Genomic DNA, 24,432 nt, shown 5'->3' on the forward strand with positions numbered 1-24,432 from the left:
CGTGAACTCCCTTCCCTTCCCACACCTTCCCACACCTTCCCACCCCTTCCCCGTTTACTGCCTTCTTTTATTCCTTTCTAGGGAATTATTCTCATGGGACTCTTACAAGTTTCTTGAGTAAATGAGACTTGTCTGTCCCATTGTTTCATAATTTCTGCAGGGAAATGTCTGTATTACAGAACTGATTGTTGTTTGGGAGCTATTTTCAGCTATATTCCATTATTAAAGTTCACCTGTTATTAAAGGCTTCATTTGGAGGCAGGAGTATTTTCATTAGCTGCAGAGGTCTTCTTCTTGCTTGCATTGCAGTTTTTCATGTCAGTTCCACGAATTATCATCAAATCCTTTACCTGTGAAATTGTAGCCAACTTTCTGATTAATAGGGACCTTCCTTTTTCTCTTGTGCAAAGGGGAAAATGGGGTTTAAACACTCTCTGCTTGATCTCTGATTTCCAGTGATCAAACGTTCCTCAGCATTCTGAAATGCTTGAGCTCATTGAACCCACTTAACTCGGGCAGTATCATGGGTAAGTTTCCTGCCTTGTTCTGGGAGGTGCAAAGACTTTTCCATTATGTTGGCCCAGCACAGTCATTCCTAGCACCTGATGAGGAATAAATTACTGTAGTCCTGTCATTCATGACTGTCTCTCACTTTTACCAACAAATTAACTTTGAATAAACATTTTTTTGTTTGTTTATTTATTTATTTCTATATATATTTATTTTTTGTTTATTTATTTATTTATATATTTATTTCTGAATCAGTTTTGCATTTTTTTCTGATCGTTTTCCTAAAGCCCTTGGGTGTTAGTACTTATTAGTCAGGGAACTTGCCTGCATAAGATTTCAATCAGTATTCATTTTGTGATGTTCTTAGTCAGAAAACAGAAAAAACCCCAGGTACTTATGGTGTACAGCTAGCTCACAAGGACAAAGTAATTATGAGACCTCATGTGAAGTGAGTTTTCACTTAAGCCAGCCAGTTATTTGAATGCATTCTTCTCGTGGGTTGAGAAGGAGAGATTGTGTACCCTGGAGACATTTATCTGAACTGTGATGCTTTACTGACGTGGCCAAAGCTTTAACCATTTCCACATCCGTCTGTGGTGAAAGATAGCTTATCTACTGGCTTTTCATTAATAAGACTATTTCTACAAGTGACTATCTTTGCTTGCTTTTCTATGGCTCTTAGTCCTAGGTAATCTTTTGTATTCAAATTATGCAATGATATTATGGGGAACAGCATGAAATGGTTATGCTTTGTGTGGGATCCAGTGCTAGATCCCCGTGAACACAGTGCAGAGATTGGTTTCAGGACTTTAAAATACAAAAGATGATTTTTTGCAAGGTATTGCCAATGGTCAGTTCACTTTCTTAGATTTGCAGTTGTCCTTCTTTACCTTCAGTTCATTGTGCATTTATTGAATTATTCCACGGCTTACTGTCTAATCAACTAATAGCCTGAGAGGATAAAATAGTATCAAATATGTTGAAAATTATATTGAACATTGTATCCTTTATCATGCTTAAAACTACTGCTAGGGAAAGAAAATTTGATTCAATTTTTTTTTCACTGTAAATGGAGATCCCCTCATTTACTGTCTCCAAATAAACAGTGAACTGACATTTATCCAATTCCTCAGACTTGCAGTCAGAGGACTCATCCATTTGGCATATCCATTGTTGCAGTGAGTATACAGAGGCTGTTTGAAGTATTAAAACAATTTTGAAGCTTCTCTGTTGCAGCTGATTCAGATTTGTCCATCTGCACCATCTGAATGATCACTGTTAGCCTCCAGAAACACTGGTAGCTTTTGTTTTTATCAATAGATTGAGGTGATGTGTCTTTCTAAAATGTTTTTCTTGCAGGGAGGTGTACATATACAGACTCAAATGCAGTCTCACTATCCCTGTGAAATAAATTTGGATTTATTATTATTTTACAAATAGTGCAAAACTGCCATTGAATATACAAAAACAAATCAAGAAAGAATATATTTCAAGGCACAGTTTTTTTCTTTATTTCATGCTTGTTGTATCTGTTTTAAAGACAACTTCTGATTAATAACAAATGTATAAAAATAAATGCAATACTAAGGAAGTTGAACACTTACAATAGTATTTATTGATGTTTGTTGTAAATTTCCATTTTTGAATAGGAACCAGTTTACAGCAGTCTTACATTACTTGGCATATTGTCCTTCACTGCTGAATTGTTTAATGAATCAGTTTCACAGACTGAAGTCACTATCCTGTAGTTGTGGAAATATTCTAGCTCCTAGAATTGTAACTGTGATGTTTCAGAAGCAATCTTCATCTGACCTCTATTTACTGTATATTTAGATTAATAATAGAATTTAATATTTAACACTTCTGTGTTAATTTGCCATGCATGAACTCTACAAATAACGTATTTCTAACTCTAGTATTGCTGAGAACAATATCACATAACCTTGAGATAAGAAGAGATCCCTGTGGGACTTGTTCTAGAAAAACCCCCATGAGATGATTCCCCATTTACAATTACTAGTGGAGAACTTGCTGTTAACCTGTTTGAATCCATACCAATTCTTATCCAATATGTTGAATGTGCTCTTCAGAAGTCCTGTGAAGACAAGTGTTGACTAGCAGATGAGTAACTTCAGGGGCAATCATCATTTGTCAAGACCTATTCTCTGTGAAGCTTGGTTTACTGCATTTGACTCTTGCAGAATCCGTGGATTCCCTACAAAGTATTTCCTATCTGAGTTTTTCAGCAATTTTTTTCCCCAGAAAGATCAGTGTATAATGTTGCTACAACTGCTCTGATGATAGATCTTCTTTTTTTTTTTAAGGTCCGGGCGTGTTAACTTTTTGCTAATTGCTTTGAAAATATTCTTGACATAATGCTTTTTCTATGTTTGGGATTTTTTTTTTTGTTTGTTTTTTTTTTTTTTTTTTTTTTTTTTTTTTTTTTTTTTTTTTTTTTTTGTTTTTTGTTTTTTTGGTTTTTCCTTGGCAGAATAAAAGCTGCATTTTAAAATCAGATCTGTGACCTCCAAGTTTGTTCATCTTTTGTTTGGCATTTAAAAAAATCATTTTTGGTAATAATTAGTACTTTTCTTTGTTTTTAAAGTAATCACATTTCTAACTTCCTAGTCTTGTTCAGAATGTCAGTCATTGACCCAGTTTCAACTTCACTTCTTCTGTTGTGTATTATACTACATTGATTGTTTCTAAGTGCGTGGCATAGTTTTTTGGCTTTGCTTTGGTGTACGAGTACAGCATGATAACTTAGTAAGTTTCTATATAAAAATGAGTCTTGTGCTTTTCCTGTGAATTTGTGGGATGATAAACTAATGCAGTATTGTGAGAAGTGCTTTGATTTTTTTTGTACTGCTTGGAAGGAGCTTGATTCCCTAACGGAGAGGGATCTGTGAATGAGACCATTTTCTTTAAAAAAGGTGCAAATAGTCTTCAAGTGAATATTTAAATAACAGAAAGCTACCTGATATAAAATATGGAACCATTTTTACAGATATTTTTATACTTTTAGAATTAATACATTGCCCCCCCAGGAGTCTAACACATAAAACTATTAATAACTAGTGAGCTATAAAAATTCGAGACAAAAAATGATCCATCTGATATTTTTAGTGTGTCCTCTGAAATACAGGATGATCCCTTTAATGCCCTAATGTGCTTTATCAGAATGAGTTTTAAATAATGCCCTAAACCCAGGACTTTTGATGACTGACATGTGGCTGTGTGTTCGTGATTGCTGATGCAGATTTGGATCAATTCATAGGAAAACTTCATCTGAATTAGTTATGAGCTCTGAGCTCACACATGCGGTTGCTTGAGATGGAACACTGAGTATGGTATTGATTCCAAGGTGCCCTATATGGATGTGTTGTTTTATATTCCTCCCTGCACTTTCCATCTGATTACCTTGTAAACTGCATGACAGCCTGGATTCTATGTTCCTTGAGTCAGAAGTTCTCTTCCTTACTTATTATGAACCATGTACAGTGAAATAAGAAGCATATGAATAAAATTGCTTCTAGGTGGTTACATGGTTAGATGTTTTCTTTGGTTACACCTGAAATTTTGCTTTCCTGGTTTGTGCTTTGCCTTGCACTGTGACAGTGATGGTTAGTACAAATGCAGAAAGACAAAAGTAGAAGAAAATCACAGAATAGTTGAGGTTGGAAGGAGTCTCTGGAGGTTATCTGGTCCAACCTCCAAGAAGTGCTCAAGAAGTGCCACCTGGAGCCAGTTGCCCAGGACTGTGTCCAGAAGGCTTTAGAGTATTTCTGAGGATATTCTCTACAACCACTGTGAGCAACCTGTGCCAGTGCTCCATCCCCCTCACAGTATAGAACTGTTTCCTGGTGTTCAGGTGGAACATCCTGTGTTTCAGTGTGTGCCCACTGCCTCTGGTTCTGTCCCTGGGCACCACTGAAAAGTGCCTGGCTCTTTTTTTTGCACCTTCCCTTCAAATACATTGTATACATATATACCCACCCTTTTTACACATTAATGTGGCCCCCTGAACTTTCTCTTAAGGCTGAACAATCCCAGCTCTCTCAGCCTTTCCTCACAGGAGCAATGCTTCAGTCCCTTTGTTTTCTTCATGGCCTGTTGTTGGATGCGCTCCAGGATGTCCATGTTCTCTATTCCACTGTGGAGCTCAGAACTGGACACTATTCCAGGTGTGGCTTCATCACTGCTGAGTGAAGGCTTTGAAGGATCACCTTGACCTGCTGGCAACATTCTTCCTAATGCATCCCATGATGCTGTTGGCCTTCTTTGCAGCACATTGCTGGCTCATGTTCCACTTGATGTCCACCAGGACCTCCAAAGACTCTTCTGTCAAAAAGCTTTCCCATTGGATTCGCTAAGCATATTTTGGTGCACAAGGTTGTTCCTCCCCAGATGCCGAAATTTGCACTGCTCCTTGTGAACTTCATGAAGTTCCTGTCAGCACATTTCTCCAGCCTGCTGAGGTACCTCTGGATGGCAGCATGGCCCTTTGGCATATCAGCTACCATTTTTGTGTCATAAATAAACTTTGTGAGGTTATGTTCTGCCTGTCAACCAGATAACTAATGAAGGTGTTAAAAGAGACTGAACCCACTATTGACCCCTGGTGTACATCACTGGTCACTGACCTCACCCTTTGGGCTTGGTCAGTCAGCTTTTGATCCAGTTCACCGTTTGCTCAGCTAGCCTGTACATCAACAGTTTGTCCATGACGATCTTATGGGATACAGGGTGAAAGGTCTTATTGAAGTCCTGGTAGACAATGCCCCCTGCTCTTTCCTTATCTATCTTTCATCATAGAAGGTTATCCAGTTGGTTGACTGTTCCTGATGATTTTCTTGTCATTCATGTACCTGAAGAATGGTTTCCAGGTTTAGCTGCTCCATCACCTTCCCAGGGATCAAGCTGAGGCTGATCAGCCTGTACTTCCCTGGGTCCTCCTTCTTGAAGATAGGAGTGACATTTGCTTTCCTCTAGTCCTCAGGCACTTCTGCCACTCATCATGATTGATCAAAGATGGTCAAGAGTGGCTGTGCAATGACATCTGCCAGCTCCCTTAGCACTTGGTACATCCTGTAAGGGCCCATGGACTTAACCCATGTCCTGTTTGCTGAAGTCTTCCACTGAGGGCAAGGGTACAATTTCCTTGTTCCAGACTGGTCTCAGGGACTTGGACTTCCTGAAGACTGGCCTTGTTAATAAAGTCTGAGAGACAGGTGACATTGAATATGGCAGACTTACCCATGCGTCTTTCTTGTTGAGCAGTGGGTTCACATTCTCCTGAGTTTTCTTCTTGTCACCTGTGTACTTACAGAAATGCTTCTTGTTGTCTTTGACATCCCTGGCCAGACTTAGTTCCATTTGGGCTTTAGCTTTCCTAGCTGTCTCCCTGGATGCTCAGATATCGTTTCTATATTCCTCCTGCATTACCTGAGCTTGTTTCCTCCCACTGTATTATGTTTGTGTTTGATTATTTTTTTTTTCCAGGAGGTCCTTGTTCATCCATGTCCTCCTGGCGTTTTATCTCTTTTCATATTCATTGAGATGGATCTCTCATAAGCTTGAAGGAGATTATTCCTGAATATTACTCAGCTTTCTTGACCCTATCATCATTTAAGGGCCGCATCCCATAAGACTCCACCACACAGATGTTTGAAGACACCAAAGTCTTCTCTTGAAGTCCAGAGTTGTGAGCTTTCTTTTGCTTCTTCCTGCCCCTAGGATCCTGAACTCTACCATCTCATGATCTCTGCAGCCAAGGCTGCCTTTGGTCTTCCTATCCCCAGTGAACCTCTTCTCCTTGGTAAGTATGACGTTCTGCAGGTCACTTCCTCTCACTGGCTCTAACACTTGTGTCAGGAAGTTGCCATCAGTGCACTCCTTCTGGAGTTTTATCTGGCTGCCTTCTGCTATCAGTCATCCCCCACCCCCTAGAAGGAAAACTGTATTTCTCTGTTGCACTTCTGGCCTGTGTGGATTGAATACTTTGTTGCTGTTGCTGCTGGTTGATGTGACCTGTGAACTGTGCTCTTTTTCACAGGTCTTTGACAGTAGATGAGATTTATTTTTAGAACTAAATTAATATCTTTGATTTTTGCCTGATGTTTTAGCTTCTGACGTAATTAATTGGCTGCTCGAGCACCTGCTGCTACCTAAGCAGCTGCTGAATGATAGTGGAATAAACTGAGCAGATCTGTATTCCTTGTAACTGTGGTTGTGCCAGACACCCAGGGACACAGACTGCCCACAAAGGGAGAATGTTTTATTTTGCTTATGTCTTTCAGTAGAGTTGGATAGTGAGTTGACAAGCAGCTCAGCCAGAAAGAGGAGGTAGACTAAAAGAATTACTTGATAAAAACATGGCAAGGTTAGATGTTCCTGGTAGCAAGAGCAGCTCTTGAATCCTTAAGAGTATTCAAGGTGGCAGCAGACTTTACCTGGTTGGGGTTTTTTTCAATTACATCTTTTCATGATGTCTATTTTTGAGATAAATGCCTTTTCTAACTTTCTCACAAAGGTCTTGTGTGTTCGTTCAAATTTTTCTCCTCTATGTCAGAAGGAGTAAGCTTTACTTCACTAAAGGGAAGATATATGTGCTTTTGCAGAAAATCTTGTTTTTCCAACGTTTATGTCTACGTTATCTGGACTTCAGTAACATTTCCCATAAAAATTAACATTTACATGGCTCTCTTGACTTTGTTGTGGACTTGTTTGAAAATCTAACTCTCAGTTCTTTACCACATCAGGTTCCTAAAACTTTTGCCCTTCATATTGTTTCCTCCATCTCACTTCAGGGCTGTGAGCAAGCAACGGTGAGGACTTAGCTGTTAGCCATATCAACCTACCACATTTGGTTTATGTGAACTAAGGTTATACTTCTATAAACCTGCTGAAAGCTCTATAAACCTGCAGAGTTAAAAATTCAAGTGACTTGGGCTTTTGGTATCACATTAAAAAGGAGAATAAAGCACACAGTCTTCTAGAGGTTATCTCTGAAATCAGTATTTACTAACGTATTTATATTAAAAACCCCACTTTATTTTAGTATTGGAATAGGAAGGTATTGAAGAGAAGAGCTGTACCTATGGGAGAAAAAAACTTTTATGGGGAAAAAGAAAGGTTGATACCAACTTAAAATATGTTAACGTTTGAAGAAAGAAATTTTTTGTTAATTAGGAATATTTTGTCCTATTTGGAAAGCAAAGATACACGTTTTACTTTCAGGAAAGCCTTGAATTTTGAAATTGTTTGTTTGAAGGTAAAGAATTGTTCTTGGAGGAACAGATCTAATTGCCTTTATGTTGATTCCTAAAGGAGGAGGTTTCTTTAGTAGGTAACTTCATATATGAGTTCACAAATTGCGCAGATTCCTTGAAATGCTTAGTAGAGACACCCTAAAAATCCCAGTATTTGAATGGAAAACTACAAATGTAATTAAATAATAGGAACTACATCATTACTTTATGTGAATTGGGTTAAAATGTTGAGAACTTTTTGTGTAGTTTTTCTGTAGGGAAATCTGAATGTTATCTGTTGTCTTAAATCCTGATAAGAATCTTTCTTGTGGGATTTCCTACCTCTGTCATCAGGCCAAAGTTGTAGTTTTTTGTTTTGTTTTGCTTCTCTTTAGTGGCCAGAAGGTGTTGAGACAATTTCAGGATCCTAGCAGCTGAGTAACTTTTATACTCATGTAAGCTCTTGTTAACCAACACAGCTAGTCATGCTGTCCAAGGGTTTGAGAATTACATGCCATGCATGGCACCTGGCATGTTCAGAGCCTCTCTTTTGGCTGTTAATATTCCTTGTTTTAATAAGGAGCTCTTTGAAAGCCAGGAGAACCCCTCCATTAATTCTTTTAAAAAATAAAGACATTGTTTTAGGGCTTTGAAATAGTATTCTTTGAAATATTATGCTGGTGTTTTTATCTCTGTAGGTGTCGGTAATACTGTTTGTTAATGTGGTGGAATGAATTACTGTATTTTCCTCTGGAAATGCCCCCAGTCCATTACACACAGTTCTCTGTAGCTCTAGACTCTCTGTGTTGGGCTGGAAGGAATTACGAGTTGATCTGGAGTTACTTGTGTCATGCCACTGGTGGTGGGTCATCTGATGGAGTCCCTGAGATAATTTTCTAACTTTTCTTTAATATCTTTATTTATTTTTCACTCCTGATATGTTTAGTTATTTCCTACAAAGATGCAGAGCATTTTTTTTTTTTGTTAGGGTGGTTACTAGTTACGGGGAGCCAAATATCCCCCAGACAACTGGGTGCTTAATGTTGGTGAAGTGGCAGATGATCCCTTTGACCCTCTGCTGCCTTCTGTAAAGGAAATTTATCCTTCCCTTTCCAATATTCTTTTAGGTCTTTGAGTTCTGGGTAGGCATTTGCTTACTCAGATACAAAAGCAGCTTCATTTCTACCTTACTAACTTCTGCTTAATGCAAAGAAATATCTTGAGATCACATTTGGGGCTTGGGGTGCAAGATTGAAACAGAAATATTTCATGCTGTTGTTGTTAGTGAGTCACTTAATTACTCAGAATGTTGATTTACTCACCCTTGATGCCTATAATAAATATTTCATGTATAATTATAAAACATTAATACTTTGAGATTGGCAGTGATTTGTAGCAGTTGTATAACAAAGCAGCTGTTCGGAGTGAATGAATAGCAGTGCATTTTGACTGAAAGTTGTGTTAAAAAGTGAGTAAAAAAAGGGACCATTATATGGGACTAAATGATTTTTTTGACTTTTTTTTGTCCTATATTTCAATGATGAGATGTATTTACATAAGAAAATCTTTTTATTGGTAAATTAAATTTTCTTGTCACCCTCAGCTGCTTTTTGTAAATTAAAGAGAAATGAAAGTGTCATATAAAATTTCTATTGACATTCTGTAGTTTTTGGGTTTGTATAGAGCCATGGTTATGAATCCATTTTAGTCTTTTCTATTGTTGCTGTTAGGTTTCATTGTGTGGACCTTCATCTCAAAGAACTATTGTTCACTGACCATGGATTCAGACAGAGTAAAAAATGTTGAACACATTGTAGATGTATATTAGAATAACTTGGAAATACATTATTTTAATAAAAATTCAAAATTGATTTTTGTTTTACCAGCAAACACATATCTCTTTATGGTGCAAGCTCGTGGTATAATGTTGAGAGAAAATGTAAAAACGATAGGACACATGATAAGATTGTACACTAACAAAAATACGACACTGAATGGCACAGGTAAGAATATTTCTTACTTAATTTTTAAAAGGCCTTTTTAAAAAAAAAAAAAAAAGCCAATCATTAATGACATAGCTTGATTATGAAAATGTCGACCCAAATCCTACTTCTCTGTAATTGGAGTGAAGGTCAAATAGTTGATACTATTTATCAGTTCACTTTAATAGGAAATATATGTGGCAGCTGTAACAAAGATACTTCTATTTAATTATTATTCCTCTAGTGCAATAAAATGCTTTTTAAATCATGCTGCTAGGAATTTGTTAACTAAAAATTAATGCTCTCACCTGCATGATGATATGTTACAATTATAGTGGATAATATAGGTTTTTACAAAAATCAATTCTTCTTTTTAAGATTATCCTGAAGGAAACAATTCTAGTGACTGTGTTGCTCAAACAACAATGTATCTTCCAGAGAACTTCACCTACTCTCCTTACCAGCCTTGTCCAGAGAAGCTGCCTTACATGAGTAAGTTTTAAACTGACCTTAATGTTTATCTAGTAAGTTAAATTGTATTTTAAACAAGACACAGTTATTTCAATATAAAATATAATTATAAGGAGTAATGAAATAACATACATCTGATAATGGACAGAAGTTTGCGTGTAACTAATGTGTTACTGAAGTTTTGGTCTCTTTACTAATCACCTTTACTAATTTGAAATCAAGTAATTAAACTACTGATTTGTAGGAGAGAAAATTTCACATAGTTTCTGAAGTTACTTGTGATGCATTCCAGAATTCTAACCTCTTGTCTTTTAGACACCTGACTTAATCTGTGGGCTGTCATTCAGCATGAGCAAGTAATTAAACATTCAATAGAGCAGTTCAGATCCATATCATACCAAAAATTGTTGCTGACAGCTAAACTGAATTCTGATCAATTTTTCTTCGAAGAAAAATAGTGGATTGTATTAGAATAATCTAGATTCCATTATAACCTTTCTAAAAATCTCAACTGAGAAGTTTATTTGTTGAAGAAAACAGAAACAGTGCATGTTATCTGTGTTTCTTTTCAATAATGCCAGTTTCTAAGCTTTGTTTCTTAGATTTTAAATATGCAGACATGGAGCCAAAAATATAGATCAGTTGCTGTTGCTTGTGAAACTAAACCATATAGAAAACTGTCTTAAGCCAGGTAGTAATTAGCCCCATGGTGTGATAATATCCTTATTTCAGCCTCTTTCCCTCCAGACATAGGGTTTCACTTTCAAAATCATATTTTTTATATAATATTGAACATATAAACAAATAAAACCAAATTATTCCAATAGTAAATATTTTAGCTACTTTTGGAAACAAAAATTTCAGCGAATATCAAATCTGGATAATCAGAGAAACAAGAGTGATGATTTTGCTGACTGAAAAATGCATATAAATTAGTATTTTTAATGGCATTTTCAAGGGATCTGGCTGTTGGAATTCTGTCAGATTAGCTGAAAACTAAGTAATTCTACCAGTAATCTCTCTATAGATCTCCTTGATGCTGCTTTCCTTTTACCATTTTGGTTTTTTGTTGGTTTTTTTTGTTAGTAATTGCTTTGTGCTTCTTCTGTCCTATTTAATTTAATAGAGAAATAATTTTAATAGAAAATTATTCACTGGATAAGTTGCTTTTCAACAAAGGGGTATGTGTTTCACTTTTTGGTTTTCATGTATACCGTTTTAATCATCATCTCTTTCTAATTATAGTCTAAATAAAGCATCTCTGAAGATCATTTAATTTAATGAAATGTTGTAGGAAGTGTGAGATAGCCAGGGAAGAAAGTGTTGAATCGTGTATACTTTGACATGCTTAATTAGTCTAAGGTTATTATAGAAGTCATCTTTTCTTCTTTACATCAACTTGCCAAATTTATGTCATGAAAGGGGTATGGTAAAATCATATTTGGTCCCAAGTACATACGCTCTTAAAATAGGAGCAGCTATTGCCTTTTTTGTGTAACTCAGTCTTACAGGTTATAACCCACTGGTTGAGCAATGCTGTTCTAAGTCATAAGCAAATCTCCTCTTTGAGATAGAAGCAGTACAAGAATCTGTCTGTCTCTTCCTTTGTAGATAAATTGATAATCCCAGCCTTTCTAGACTGCATAGTTTCTAAAGCTCTTGTCACTCTTGATCTTTTTGCACCGTAGACTGTCTTAGATTTGATTTCTTTGTAAATCATCATAACTGGCTTAAATCCTGGTTACAAAACAATTTAGTTTTGTAAAACTTCTCTTTTTTTTTCTCATAGCAGCAGTTAATACATTCCAGGATGAGATTTTCTATTTTTGTACAAGTGCATTGCATTGGCTCATATTAATGTGCAATCCATTACAAACTGTAAAACTGTCTCTCTACATACTGCAGCAAAGCCAGGTATTGCTTGTTTTGCTGTGCATGCTTCATTTTTTCCTTCAGTAACAAACCATTCTTTTTTTTTTTAATTAATTTTACTTTATTGGTTTCTGTATCTGATTTGTTGAAACAATTTTTTTTTCTGATTTTCTTCTTCAAAATGCTTTTTGCTTTCTCAGCTCTCTTATTTTGCAGGTTGTATAAATGTGTTTTATTGCAGCCTGCTAGAGACTAATGGAAGTAGTGACTAGTAAGCCCAGTTATTTACAGAGGCACCTTCTCCTGCTCCCCACCAGTGACAGGGAAAAAATGCTGATTTCTATTCGCTCATCTGTGTACTTTTGATAGTACCAATACTTCAGGTTTTACTAAAGCTGCTTTTTAAACACTCTGGATGGAATTTCATTATGTCCCATAAAGTTAGAAACACCTGCTTTATCTAAATACTGTTTTACCATTTGATGTTTTTTTTCTAATTTAAACTCTGTAAGGATCTGTTCACATCTGAACTTTTCTCAGAAGACTGAGGTATCTGAGTCACATCATGTGTTATTTGCTCCCCTTTCTGATGTAGTAATTGGCCTTTATTTATCTTTATTTCCTTTTAGATTCTGTAATTGAAGTGAAAGGCTCTTGTTGCTTTTCTGTCTCTTGGTAGTTGAAATTGATTTTTTAAATTTCTTTTTTTTAATTTATTTTGTACATGTTTATATGCTGGTCCTTTGATTGACCTTGAATTTATATTTCTTAAGATTTCTTTCTTGGGTTATTGAAGAGTTTCAGACACAGCCATTATGATAATCTAAACTTATTTTTTAAATAATTATTTTTATTTTAAAATATTATTTAATTTTTTTTTAAACCTCTGTAGGGTTAGCTTGTTCTAGTGTCTATCTATACAGGATTTTTAGCAACTGCCAGGTTTCCTTTTTTCCTAAAATAATTAAATAAATGTGGGTTTCTTTAAATCTTCTCTTGAAATAGCTCCATAATGTACTGTTCTTTATAATTTTTCACCTATGATTTTACATTAAAAAAATAGTTGCCTTCTTCATTTGCAAGTAGTACTATATTTAATCATATCCAAAACTAAAGTAGCTCTTGCAGTATCTTCTACCTTCTTCTGAAAACAATAGTTATTCCTAGTATGTTCCAAAAATGTCAATATTTAGAGAAGATTTAGATAACTAGTCAGCGACACAAAGCAACGTATTAGGCGCAAATAGGATCTTTTGGGTATGGACACAGGGGAGAAAATCGAAGTGATTTTTTGACTGACTTTAAAATACCAACCCTCACCAAAATACTTAACTTTCTAGACAAAAATAAGAATAATATTTTATAGTGTTTGTCAGAAATTTCTTGCAAGATTTTTATTTGATGATTTAGAGTGTAGTAGTTGCTGAAGAATGACTTGAGCTTCTGGTTAATGACTGCTACATTAGTCTTCTCCCCAGATTTTCTTGATTCTTTTTATTGCTTTTGTGGGTATTTACTATGAATCATTATTTCCAGTTTTGAACTTTTTCACATGCATAAACTAATGACTGACATCTTCCAGCTATCAACTAAATGTTAATATTTTCTCATAGTAAGTACTAACCTGATTTTTTTCGAACCATATTGTGGTCCTTATTCAATTACTTACTGAATTCCACTCTAATGCCTTTTGCAAAAGCTTTTCCCATTGGGGTCATTAGTTCTACCAGTGGTAATTCTCAAATCCAGCCCATTGCTATGAATTGGTTTGAAGCAGATAGTGGTGGATTGGTGGATGAAGACTCTACATGAAACGTGCGTATCATCTAAAATTTAAATTGAGGAAGTTTGTTGAGTGTAGCGATGATGCATTTTCTTTTAATGTGAAAGTGGAGGAGGAAGGCACACAGAATTTGAGTAAAGGTTCAGTAGTGCAGATGATGTAGGATTGTTAACAGTGGTAGTTGAAATGAAAGGCAATCCAAATTTTCTGTAATAGATGCAGAATTCAAATTACTTTGCTTGTTCTGTGTCCTCTGAAATGAGTATTTTTTTAATAGGTTTTATGGAAGGATTGTTTGTTTTTGGAAATACTGAAATTCATTCTGTAAAAAATTAAAGATTAAGAGGATAGTATAAATTGGTACTTTTTAGTCTGTAGGTAGTAGTGTAACTACAAATTTCTGATGCCATTTGTCCGTGATATCCCTTGTAGTGTTAGATCAGTTGTCTTAATTGAAATGAATAAATAAGGGTTTTTTTCCTCTCTTTAGGAGGCCTTATTGACGTCAATATGAGTGAAATTAGTTTTGATGAAATTCAGCAACTGTTTTCAAAAGATTTAGACATTAAACCAGGAGGACACTGGAAACCAAATGACTGTAAGCCACGGTGGAAGGTGAGATGCTGATTTTCTGTTTTGGTTTATTTTTTCGTGTTGATATGTAAGAATAGTTTGCCATTGCAGGCACTCAGTCTTTTGGTGCTATATATGTAGTATGTCATAGTATTTGTAGTATGCCATCTGTGCTCAAGAAGAAACTTCAGCTAGGAGAAAAATTTGAAATGGATCATCAAGAACTTTCAAAGGTTCATTAGCTGTTGTTACTAAAGATTTCATCATATGCATGCAAATCTATCCTATGTGTCTGTTGCTTGAAGTACAACTAGAAGCAGGTGAACATAAAATGAAAATCTTGTTTATGTGTTACTCACATTTTTTTTCTTAATTACTTGAGCAAATTTCCAACACGCTTTCCTAGGGGGAACCAACATGTAAAACACTGAGCCAATATAAATGTAAAAGTTGAAAAGCCACAGGAAACTTGATTTTTATTGAAATCTTAACATTTTAAGATGCTGATGTAATAGCTTAATTTTTTTTTTCCTGAAGGTGGCTATCCTTATTCCTTTTCGGAATCGTCACGAGCATCTTCCAATTTTTTTCCGTCATCTGATACCTATGTTGCAGAAGCAGCGGCTGGAATTCGCCTTCTATGTTGTTGAACAGGTAACAGCATCTACTTGAAAAGTGACTTCTCAAGATTCCTTACTAAAAGGGATTTGATATTCTTACCAAGATTTGGATGAATCCAGAATTTCAAAATTGTTACTCTACTCTTCTTCTCCTTTAAATGGAAAAGGAAAGTTCACCTCCTTTCCCCAGTTTAAGCAGTGGCCAGATACATGATTCTTTTTTTCAAATATGGGCTGATATTTTGTAGGTAATAACATGGCCTCTTAGAATCTATTGTCATTGTAAGTTTTCAAGGCAAAAAAGTAGGTCAGCAGCAGTGTTCCTCAGGGCTCAATTCCAGGGCCTTACGTTCAGTGGATGCAGGAGCCGAGTGCACCGTCAGCAACTTTCTGATGATGTCAACCACACATGTCAGTTGGACTTTTGAGTGATGCCTTTCAGAGGGATCTAAATAAATTGGAGCATTGGACAGAGATTAATGGGATGAAATTTAATAAGTCAAAATTGCACTCTGCACCTAGGATGGAGTAAAGCCAGGCACAAGTGTAAACTGGGAGAGGAGTGACTGGAGAGCAGCCCTGCACAAAGGGGTCTGGGGGTGCTGTTTGGAAGCCGGAACCAGGCTCAGTCCTGGCTCACAGGAGTCAGCAATGTGTGCCCTGCCAGCCAGGAGGGCAAACCCCATCATGAGGTGCATCCCAGCATGACCAGCCAGTCAAAAGAGGCATCACTGTCTTTTTTTTTTTTTTTTGTGTGTGTGTTAGAGTATGTTTTTCTCATAGTATTGAAATTTTTGTCTCTCCTTGATTTTTACAATGTCTCCTTTGTTTTCTGTGTGAAGACAGGTACACAACCTTTTAATCGTGCAATGCTCTTTAATGTTGGCTTCAAAGAGGCAATGAAGGATGCTGTCTGGGACTGCATAATATTCCATGATGTGGATCACCTACCTGAGAATGACAGAAATTACTATGGATGTGGAGAAATGCCACGCCATTTTGCAGCAAAGCTGGACAAATACATGTACATGTAAGTAAAGAGTTTTATTCATATTTTTTCTTAAGTACCCAGGAATATTTTATAAGTGTATGAATTTTGTGACACTAAATACAGTAGGTGAAAACAGCAAACCGACCTCCTGTTATGCTATTTACAGAAATGACTATTTAGTTACTAAAATAAAGATTTAAATTTAGTGTCTGCATTTGATATGTTACTAATTAGAAGATATTATTTATAATTTTCAATGTTGAGCTTGTTGCAGTGAGGTTGATCTTGAAAAAAAAGTGGTTTGTGTGTCAAGGGGGAAAATCCTATCTAACTGACTAGAAATGTTTTCTGGCTACATAAACCCTTGTACTGGCTGTTACAAAAGAAAAGCAGATAATCTGCAGCAAAATATCACAGGAAAAATGTCTGTCTTTATTTTCTCATAAATGTACACTTTTATTTCTGTTTCATACTGCTTTTTAAACTGAAGATTTTCTTACTGCTGGACCATTTTGTATATTGTCTTTCAGTCTCTACATTTGGTGAATGTAGTGGAACCTGCAGTTTTCTTGCCTCCTTTTCTTCTGCCAGTTTACATTAATGATGTGCCACTTGCTTTTTAACACTCTGCTATCTCGTGATGTTCTTGGAATCATTTCACGTGAAGCTGTAGCTTATTGCTTGCTATGTGTAGGCATTTGCTATCCTGAACTTGTGAAGTTAATCAGGTTGACAACCTGGTCAACCAACAGATTAAAAGCAATGCCTTGAAACCATGGCTCTCTCTGGACATCAAGTTGTCAACCAATCAGAAATAAATGTTTAAAGATTTCATGTGTATTTAAAAATACAAAAGTTAGCACTCATGAATATAGATAAGAGATTTCATCTATCTTTATATGTACTTGTAAAACACTCTATGTATTTATATATACATTTATAAAATGTCTGAATAGGTAAGTATTTACAAAATTGATGAATGTAGAAATGAAACCAGATTTATAAAATACAAAAATAAATAAACCTCTAAACAGTCCTGTTAACTGTCATATTCCAGTTGGTTTTGGTTGGTGGTCTTGTTTTGGGTTGACAGTGGTTTTTCATTGGTTATTTTGGAGGTATGTATGTGAGGTTTTTCAGAGAGGGAGAGAGGGGGGTTAGAACACTTGCTACTTCAGTTAAATGTTGAAAGGCAAATATAGTTGCAACCTTCCCCAAATGCTTTTCAGATTTGGTTGAATCCTTTTTTTTCACAGAGATCAGAAATTGCATGGTTTTGTATTTGTTTTTCTTTCCCCTTGCATTCTGGAGTTATTTGTCCTTCAGTGTGGCAATTGTGTCCTAAGCAATGGTAAATCTTTTTGTAGATAGTCTTAACTCCTTGAAGGTTCCAGATTTGGAAGTGTCTCCTGAGACACTTCTGTTTTATGGAATTGTGTGCTGCTTCTGAAAGAAAGCTGTTTTACTGTAGCAGCTTCTGGGTTAAGGATGCCAGTTAATATTGATGGAAGTAAATATAGATATTTATTTTTTCTAGGTTGACAGAGTGTTTTGAGGACTGGAAATGACATTGGCTGGGGCATAGTATTTTGTATAGATATTGTGGCTGTTCATGTTGGCCAATTGCTTACTGCTTAATAATATATGTTAGCAATTACTGTTGCTTACTGAAAGAAAAGCATGTAGATCCTTTTGATTCAGAAGTTTATCTTTTAAAAACTGGAAAATGTTTTTTTAAATCAGTGTGCCATTCACTGTTTAATTGGTGCTCTTAAGCTGTTTCTCTCAAGTTTTAAGAGTTCTGTAGAATATAGTAAAGAATTAAAATTATTTAATTGATGCGTTACTGATTTGTAATTTTTCAGTTGATTAAAGAGGTTTTTTCAGTTGAATAGTGTAAACATAAATAGTTTGAGGGCTTCACTTAACACTTCAGCTATGGGTCTAAATCAGCCATCTGAAATAGACTGATAGACTGTTGTTTGTTATGGGTGATACTCTTTGGAGCTACAGTTTAAGAGCACCTTTTATGCAAATCAGACACTACTGCAAACCTTTTGTTCAGCTTGCTGTATGTCACTTAATGCTGGCAATCTGTGAACCAGTTTCCCTTAGTGAATACATTCAGCCTCTGTTCATGTCCTTAGTTTGGGGCTCTTGCTTTTTGGAAAGGTATTGTTCAAGAGAGGGCTACTTATCAAAGTTCAGCTAATGATATAGAATTTATCTTTTGTTTCCAGCCTTCCGTACAATGAGTTCTTTGGTGGTGTAAGTGGCCTGACAGTGGAACAATTCAAGAAGATCAATGGTTTTCCAAATGCCTTCTGGGGATGGGGTGGAGAAGATGATGATCTTTGGAACAGGTGAGTATTGAGTGCCTAGGTCTTTCTGTACCACCCACCCTTTGAGACCAGTTAGGTGTGTTTTCTTGTCACTTGTTACCTTTTCATAACTTGTTTTAAATGGACAAATTCTGCATAGTTTGCTTCAGAAATATCCGAATATACCATTTGAAGGGATAAGTATGATGTTCCTTTTTCTTGGCCTGGGGACAGCTAGCAGGTTTTTAAAAGCTAGGCCTTGTGACAAATAGCAGAAAGAATAACAGGTAATCACACTAAGCATGTTGCTTCACTCTTGCTGCTAGCATTATGAAATACCATTCCACAGGCATGTAGAGTAAGCATCAGTTTCATATCTTAGGAGCAGTGTTTGAGAGAGAGGTTAATTTGTGAATACATTGGTAGTCCCACACTGGACAATGGACAGCACTGCTCATGGCATTACCTACTGCTCCCAGTGAATGAGTCTAAACTGTTCTAACTGAGCTATTGAAAGGCTCTGAATGAGTTTCTATATAAAGAGATATCTTTTAAAGGAAGAATTTTATACTTTTTTCTTGCTATTTTCACGTTTTTATGCTGGAACAAGCAGGAAATATTAAATATGAAATTATTATTATTTTGCACTTTGCCAGCTTTTTCAGTTGTTGGGTTTGGAGTGTTGCGGGTTTTTTTAGGAAGAGAATGTCAATGAACATAAAGACTTAGTTTTAAAATATTTGATGTGTATTTTTCACTTTTGCTTTAACTCGTATGGTGAGCTGTAAGAAGATGTTTTTACAAATGTTTATGTATTTTATGGCAGGGTTCACTATGCTGGATACAATGTTACAAGACCAGAAGGCGATTTAGGGAAGTACAAATCCATTCCTCATCATCACAGAGGTGAAGTCCAGTTTTTGGGACGGTAAGAAAAACAGAGGAATGTTCAAATACTACAGCTAAAGATGTAAAATTTTTTTCTTGCATCCACACGTATGAATAAGCAGTCAGTTCTTATCGATGTTATTTCCTCTTTGGTGCTAAAATACCTATTTTTTTAAACACATTATATTTGCTGTTCAGATGTTTTTTATTTAACCATGAGAGAGACTGAGTTTGTGTGTCAGAAGACACTATCATCAGAATCTTTGATCCAGAATGTTATTGTTCCACAATAGTTTTGGCATTAGTGCTGGCAGGGCTCCATTAGTTGGCTATTTTGGATATTTTGCAAAAGGAAGCAGTGCAGCTAGGGCGAATGACTCCTGCATGAAAACAGACTTTAAAACTCCTCAAGGATTGGTTTCTTCCTTCATATTTTTTTCTTTTCTGAGATACAAGTCTTCTCATTTCTTGCACACATTGACTTAAATGTTTTCTTTTGGGATTCTTTTCTTTTGCTACAAAGTTACAAAACACTTAAACTGGCCAGGAAGTTCTGCCTGTCCTGGGATTTGAATAGAAACCAGAATGCAGCAGATGACCTACATGTAAAACTTAGAAGGTGAAACACAAAGTAAAGGGTTTATGATATATGTTTTCCTGTAACTAGAAATACTGCTCAATTCTGTTATCAATGGATGTCTTTTTCTGGGAACATCCTTTTTCTCTTTTATTCATAATTTTGAATAGACACATGCAGTAGAGATGAGTAAATCTGTTCTATGAAACTAAAATGTATATGTGGGTAATATGGGGGATGGGAACTGTTTTTTAATCACCTCAAATTTAGATGTTTGCACATGCAGGAGTCTCAAGAGTGAAACGAAAATCAATTCAGACATTTAAATGTATAATGATGAACAGTGAAGATTCCGAAATCTTCCCTAGGCTCCTGAGTTTAATTTTATAGCAAAAGAACATGAAGAAATTGAATAATCTTTAAAAATCTATTTAGTTTGGGACCATAAAAAGTTTACATATTGAATGCCTCCTTTGTTATTTAGTCTTAATGTTAACTTGTATATGCAACCATAAAATCTAACTGTAGTAAAAATCTTTAAAAGCTTGCTTTTAAAGCCTAGGTAGGTTATTTGGTAATTTCAAAGGTTTGAAAGGTAGTTTCAGAATTTAAGGTATATTTCAAAATTAAATGACTGTCACAGTATCGTGTCTAACATCAATTGAATTGTTTCTTGCAAATCTTTCTCATTTTTCTTCTTCCAACTCCTTCTGCAGATACAAACTTCTGAGGTATTCCAGAGAACGTCAGTATATTGATGGGTTGAACAATTTAGTATATACTCCTAAAGTACTTGTCAGTAGATTGTATAAAAATATAACTGTTAATCTCATACCAGAACTCGCTCCTGTTAGAGACTATTGATGGAAGTGGAATGGCAAGATATCCTACCAGAATAAACTTTTAACACTGGAAGCTACTGATAAACACTGTAAAACAAAACAAAACCAACAAACAGCAGCTTAGAATTAGAGTTTTTTCACCAATTGATGATGCATATTTGGGATGAGAAGTAAAGTGATTGTATGTACCATGCATTTTGTTCTGAAAGAAAAGCCAGCAGCTACCACTCAGATGTTTACAGCATGAGACTACTGTTCAAGCCTTCATTCTTCACACTCTCTATCTTAACTACTCAACTAAATAAACTGCAGAAAACAGACTTGTAGCTTCTCCGGAAATAAGGGCAGAGGCCTCTTCCAGGAATTTTTTATACTGAACTGCCCCTCCTCGTATTTAAATGAATGCTTTTGTTTCTTTTTAAAATGTGTTTTGTAAATATGTGATGTAAATTAATGTGTGTACATTGCTTTTCAGTTGTTCAATATTTTATGCTTCAGTATGTATTTGAGTGTGTTCTCATTTGAATTCTATAGGAATGTTTTTATTAGCATGAAAGAACAAGTGTAAAATGTAAGTATGCTTATAAAAAGGTTATACCTTATGTGAAATGAAGGAAATATTAATTGTTGGCCAGCTATGACTGTAAACTGTTATACTAGTTTTGAGCTCTAGGCCTCCTGCATATCTATATAGAAAAATCACTTTCTTATATGAACCTGCTAGAAAGAAAGCTTTTAATTTTATTTATTGCCAGCAAAATTGTATGATACCCTGCCTGCCATCTGAATCGTATTTGTATGCATATTGCATGTGTATTACAGAAAATCTTGCAGTTGTTGCATATTATGATCTACAGGAACTCTTAACTGTTTCCAAGTGTGCCACTAGTGTCAATGTCAGGGATTTTCATGCCTAAAACGATGTGTCTGGGTGCGTACAGTATTTTGGTATTGTCCTTTTTTTTTTTTTTTTAAATTCTAGTGAACAGCACTTTTATTCCTCCAAAATCAGAAGAGCCAAAAATGTGTCTTCATTGGAAGAATATTAAAGTTAGATTTTTAAGAGAATAATAAAGCATAGTTCTAATAGTTCTAATTCTTGCCGTGTGGGATTTTCAGCAGCACGGTGTTGGTCACACTGTTCTGCTGATGAGGATGGTGATGACATAAGCGGAACAGAAAGCAGGCCAATCCCAAGTGCTTTTTGAAATTCCACTCCTAATATATTATTCAATATAGCTATTTAAGGGCCTATTCTGGTAGAGTGCTGAGTGCTTCTATGATGCACTGAGGATCCTCAAGTCGATGACTGTCAATGAGATTGAGGTTGCACAGTCCTGCTAAGGATTGGTCCTGTCTGTTTCTCTATTTTTGTGGTGTTAAACGTATAAGTAACTAGCCTCTTTCCTTATCTTCTTATTTTCTCTTTACTTGTAATGTTATGCTACCTGAAAGTATCCCACTGCTAAGCATTATTATCTTTCTTAATATTTTTTTACATTCCTTGTTAATACAAAGGAAAAGGACCAGGTCATTTATTTTCTATGTTAATGCAAAGATATTGACCAAGATATACTAAACTGTTTTGTTTGTCACAGTTACTCAACTCTTTAGGAACCAAAGACTGACTTCTGCTCCCATAATGAATGGAAAGCAGTATCTATAATAAGGATCGTTTACCCATAGAGTGTTCTGTAAGAGTGTTGACAAAGAATCCTATCTTTAAGTCATTACTGTATGTTGGTTTCCTGAATTGCTGCCACAGATGGTGTGGTGCTTTGTATATTTTAAGTTTGTTTGCCATAAACACGTTTTATTTCTTTGGCATCCCAGCAGCAAATTTTGCTCTTAGCCATCATTCAGTAATGTTATGAGCATAGCTGTAGGCATCCCAAATATTTAGTAGAAATATTATTATTTAAGTATTTGAGAACAATTATAAGGGATGTTTTTTACCATACTGGAATTATCTTAAAATCTACCAGTTAAATTAATATGCTTTAGGAATGATGTAATACGGTGGAAATAACTAAAAGCATAAAGTGAAGAAAACATCCTTCAAAAGCATGCTTAAGTGGTTTGATCACCTCCTGATAGATTTTTCTGTAACTGAGTGTATAGAACATTCAGAAGCATATGAAAAAGGGGAGATAATACACTCTATGTAAAATTAATTATCTTCAAAATAAAGATAGTCATTTCATAGCAGACTAATACGGTTCTTTAAGAACAGTAGAATAATTTTTTAAGTCCCTCATGTAATTTTGAAGTGATTTCTGGTTTTCAATACAAGTTCACCTACAATTTCACACCTAAGATTATGAAACATCCTTTGGTACCATAGGTCTGTACTGTTTTCTGAAGCATGCTTTTGTGCCCATTTCTTAGGCATTCTGTGAAATTCATGTGCAATTAAAAAAAAAAATCGAATGCATATATATGTATATATACTTACATATATACATACTATATTACACATATGCTGTGGCTGAACTAATATAACTTTACAGCTTTAAGTGATTAATCATGTATGGTCCTAGAAAAATGTGATTAAACCAGTATGTGAATGGATTGTGACATATAGCTGAGTTCTTTAAAAGTTTACGTTTTGGTGCCCCAAAATGATGGATGTTAAATTATGAATTGTTGACCAACACTCTTCTCTAAATACCTTTTATCACTTTGTTGGGAAGTTTTAGAAGTTGCCATCTTAAATTACATCAAAATAGTGTTTGTATACTACCTGCTTGAACTCAGTACTCTTCTGTAGTGAATTTTAACATAGACAGTGCCTTCAAACAAAATAAATATGATGCAGAACTAAGAGTTGTGCACATTCCTTTGGATAATCTCATGGTTCTTGTAAAATGTAGAGAGAAGCCGATCACATTGGCTTTTGCATTGCTGACAAAGCCAAATAACGGACGTCTTCAAGGAGTGAACATGGAGGGAGAAGAAGGAGGAGAAGAAGAAGTGCTTTACAAGATACTGAAGGTCTTGCAAATTAGCAAGTAAAACATTACAGAAATATTAAGAGTAGAATCTGTTTAATATGCTAAGATACTCTCAAGCCCATTTTCTATATTTCAAATTTAAGTAGGAGAATATAAAATATAAAGTCCATTTTGCAAATAGGCAGTGTACTGAAAAGCAAGTGCAAAATGTCCTTTTTATTGGATCCTGGCACTCTATTTTTCTATTGTTATGTTTACTAATGACTGTGTTATAGTGGATTACTAATGAGCCAGCTGTTTAAAAAAATTAAAAGGATCCATTGCATATCAGCAAGTGGAAGTGTACTTAAGATTATTTTATTTGTAGAGGTATGTAAGATAGGCTTAATGAAAAATGCACTGAAACAAATGCTGGGAATTTCCTGTGTACTATCATAGTTTTGGGGTTTTTTGTTGTTCATGAAAATGTTTGTACTTTTTTATCATTGTCTTTTATGAAATATAATGTTCTAAAGATTGTGTTGGTTTGTTTATTCTGAGATTTTGTGGAAAAGATACCATCTTTGTGTTTTGTTTCTAGACAAAATGCTCGTTTTTCTAGTGCTCAGTACCCCAAAGTAACAGCAAAAGGAAGTGACACACCTATCCAAATACATCAGGTTGGGCTGTGATGGGATCAAGCCTTAGGCTAGCAGGGTGTTTTCCTTTTCTTTGTATTTATAGGCTTTCAGCTTTTGGTTTTATTGGGCTAAGTGACTCAACCTTTTTTGCATACTTTTCCAAGACAGGGTTGCTGTC

General features: G+C 35.5%; 1 protein-coding gene across 1 annotated transcript in view; it reads left to right on the forward strand.

The window, feature by feature from the left end:
• Positions 1 to 24,153, forward strand: part of B4GALT6 (beta-1,4-galactosyltransferase 6) — a 30,740-nt gene extending 6,587 nt beyond the window's left edge. Inside the window, exons 2-9 of the mRNA XM_042029105.1 lie at positions 9,647 to 9,763; positions 10,121 to 10,234; positions 14,359 to 14,483; positions 14,979 to 15,095; positions 15,904 to 16,091; positions 18,293 to 18,415; positions 19,200 to 19,301; positions 20,555 to 24,153. Of these exons, the coding sequence (XP_041885039.1) occupies positions 9,647 to 9,763; positions 10,121 to 10,234; positions 14,359 to 14,483; positions 14,979 to 15,095; positions 15,904 to 16,091; positions 18,293 to 18,415; positions 19,200 to 19,301; positions 20,555 to 20,702 (1,034 nt within the window). The 3' untranslated portion in view covers positions 20,703 to 24,153. The remainder of the gene's footprint in view (positions 1 to 9,646; positions 9,764 to 10,120; positions 10,235 to 14,358; positions 14,484 to 14,978; positions 15,096 to 15,903; positions 16,092 to 18,292; positions 18,416 to 19,199; positions 19,302 to 20,554) is intronic.
• Positions 24,154 to 24,432: the final 279 nt, after the last annotated feature.

This window comes from Corvus kubaryi, unplaced genomic scaffold, assembly GCF_017639235.1.
Source record: "Corvus kubaryi isolate FWS band 111438036 unplaced genomic scaffold, C.kubaryi_AGA036_p1.0 37312, whole genome shotgun sequence".
In the NCBI taxonomy this organism is placed as follows: Eukaryota; Metazoa; Chordata; class Aves; order Passeriformes; family Corvidae; genus Corvus; species Corvus kubaryi.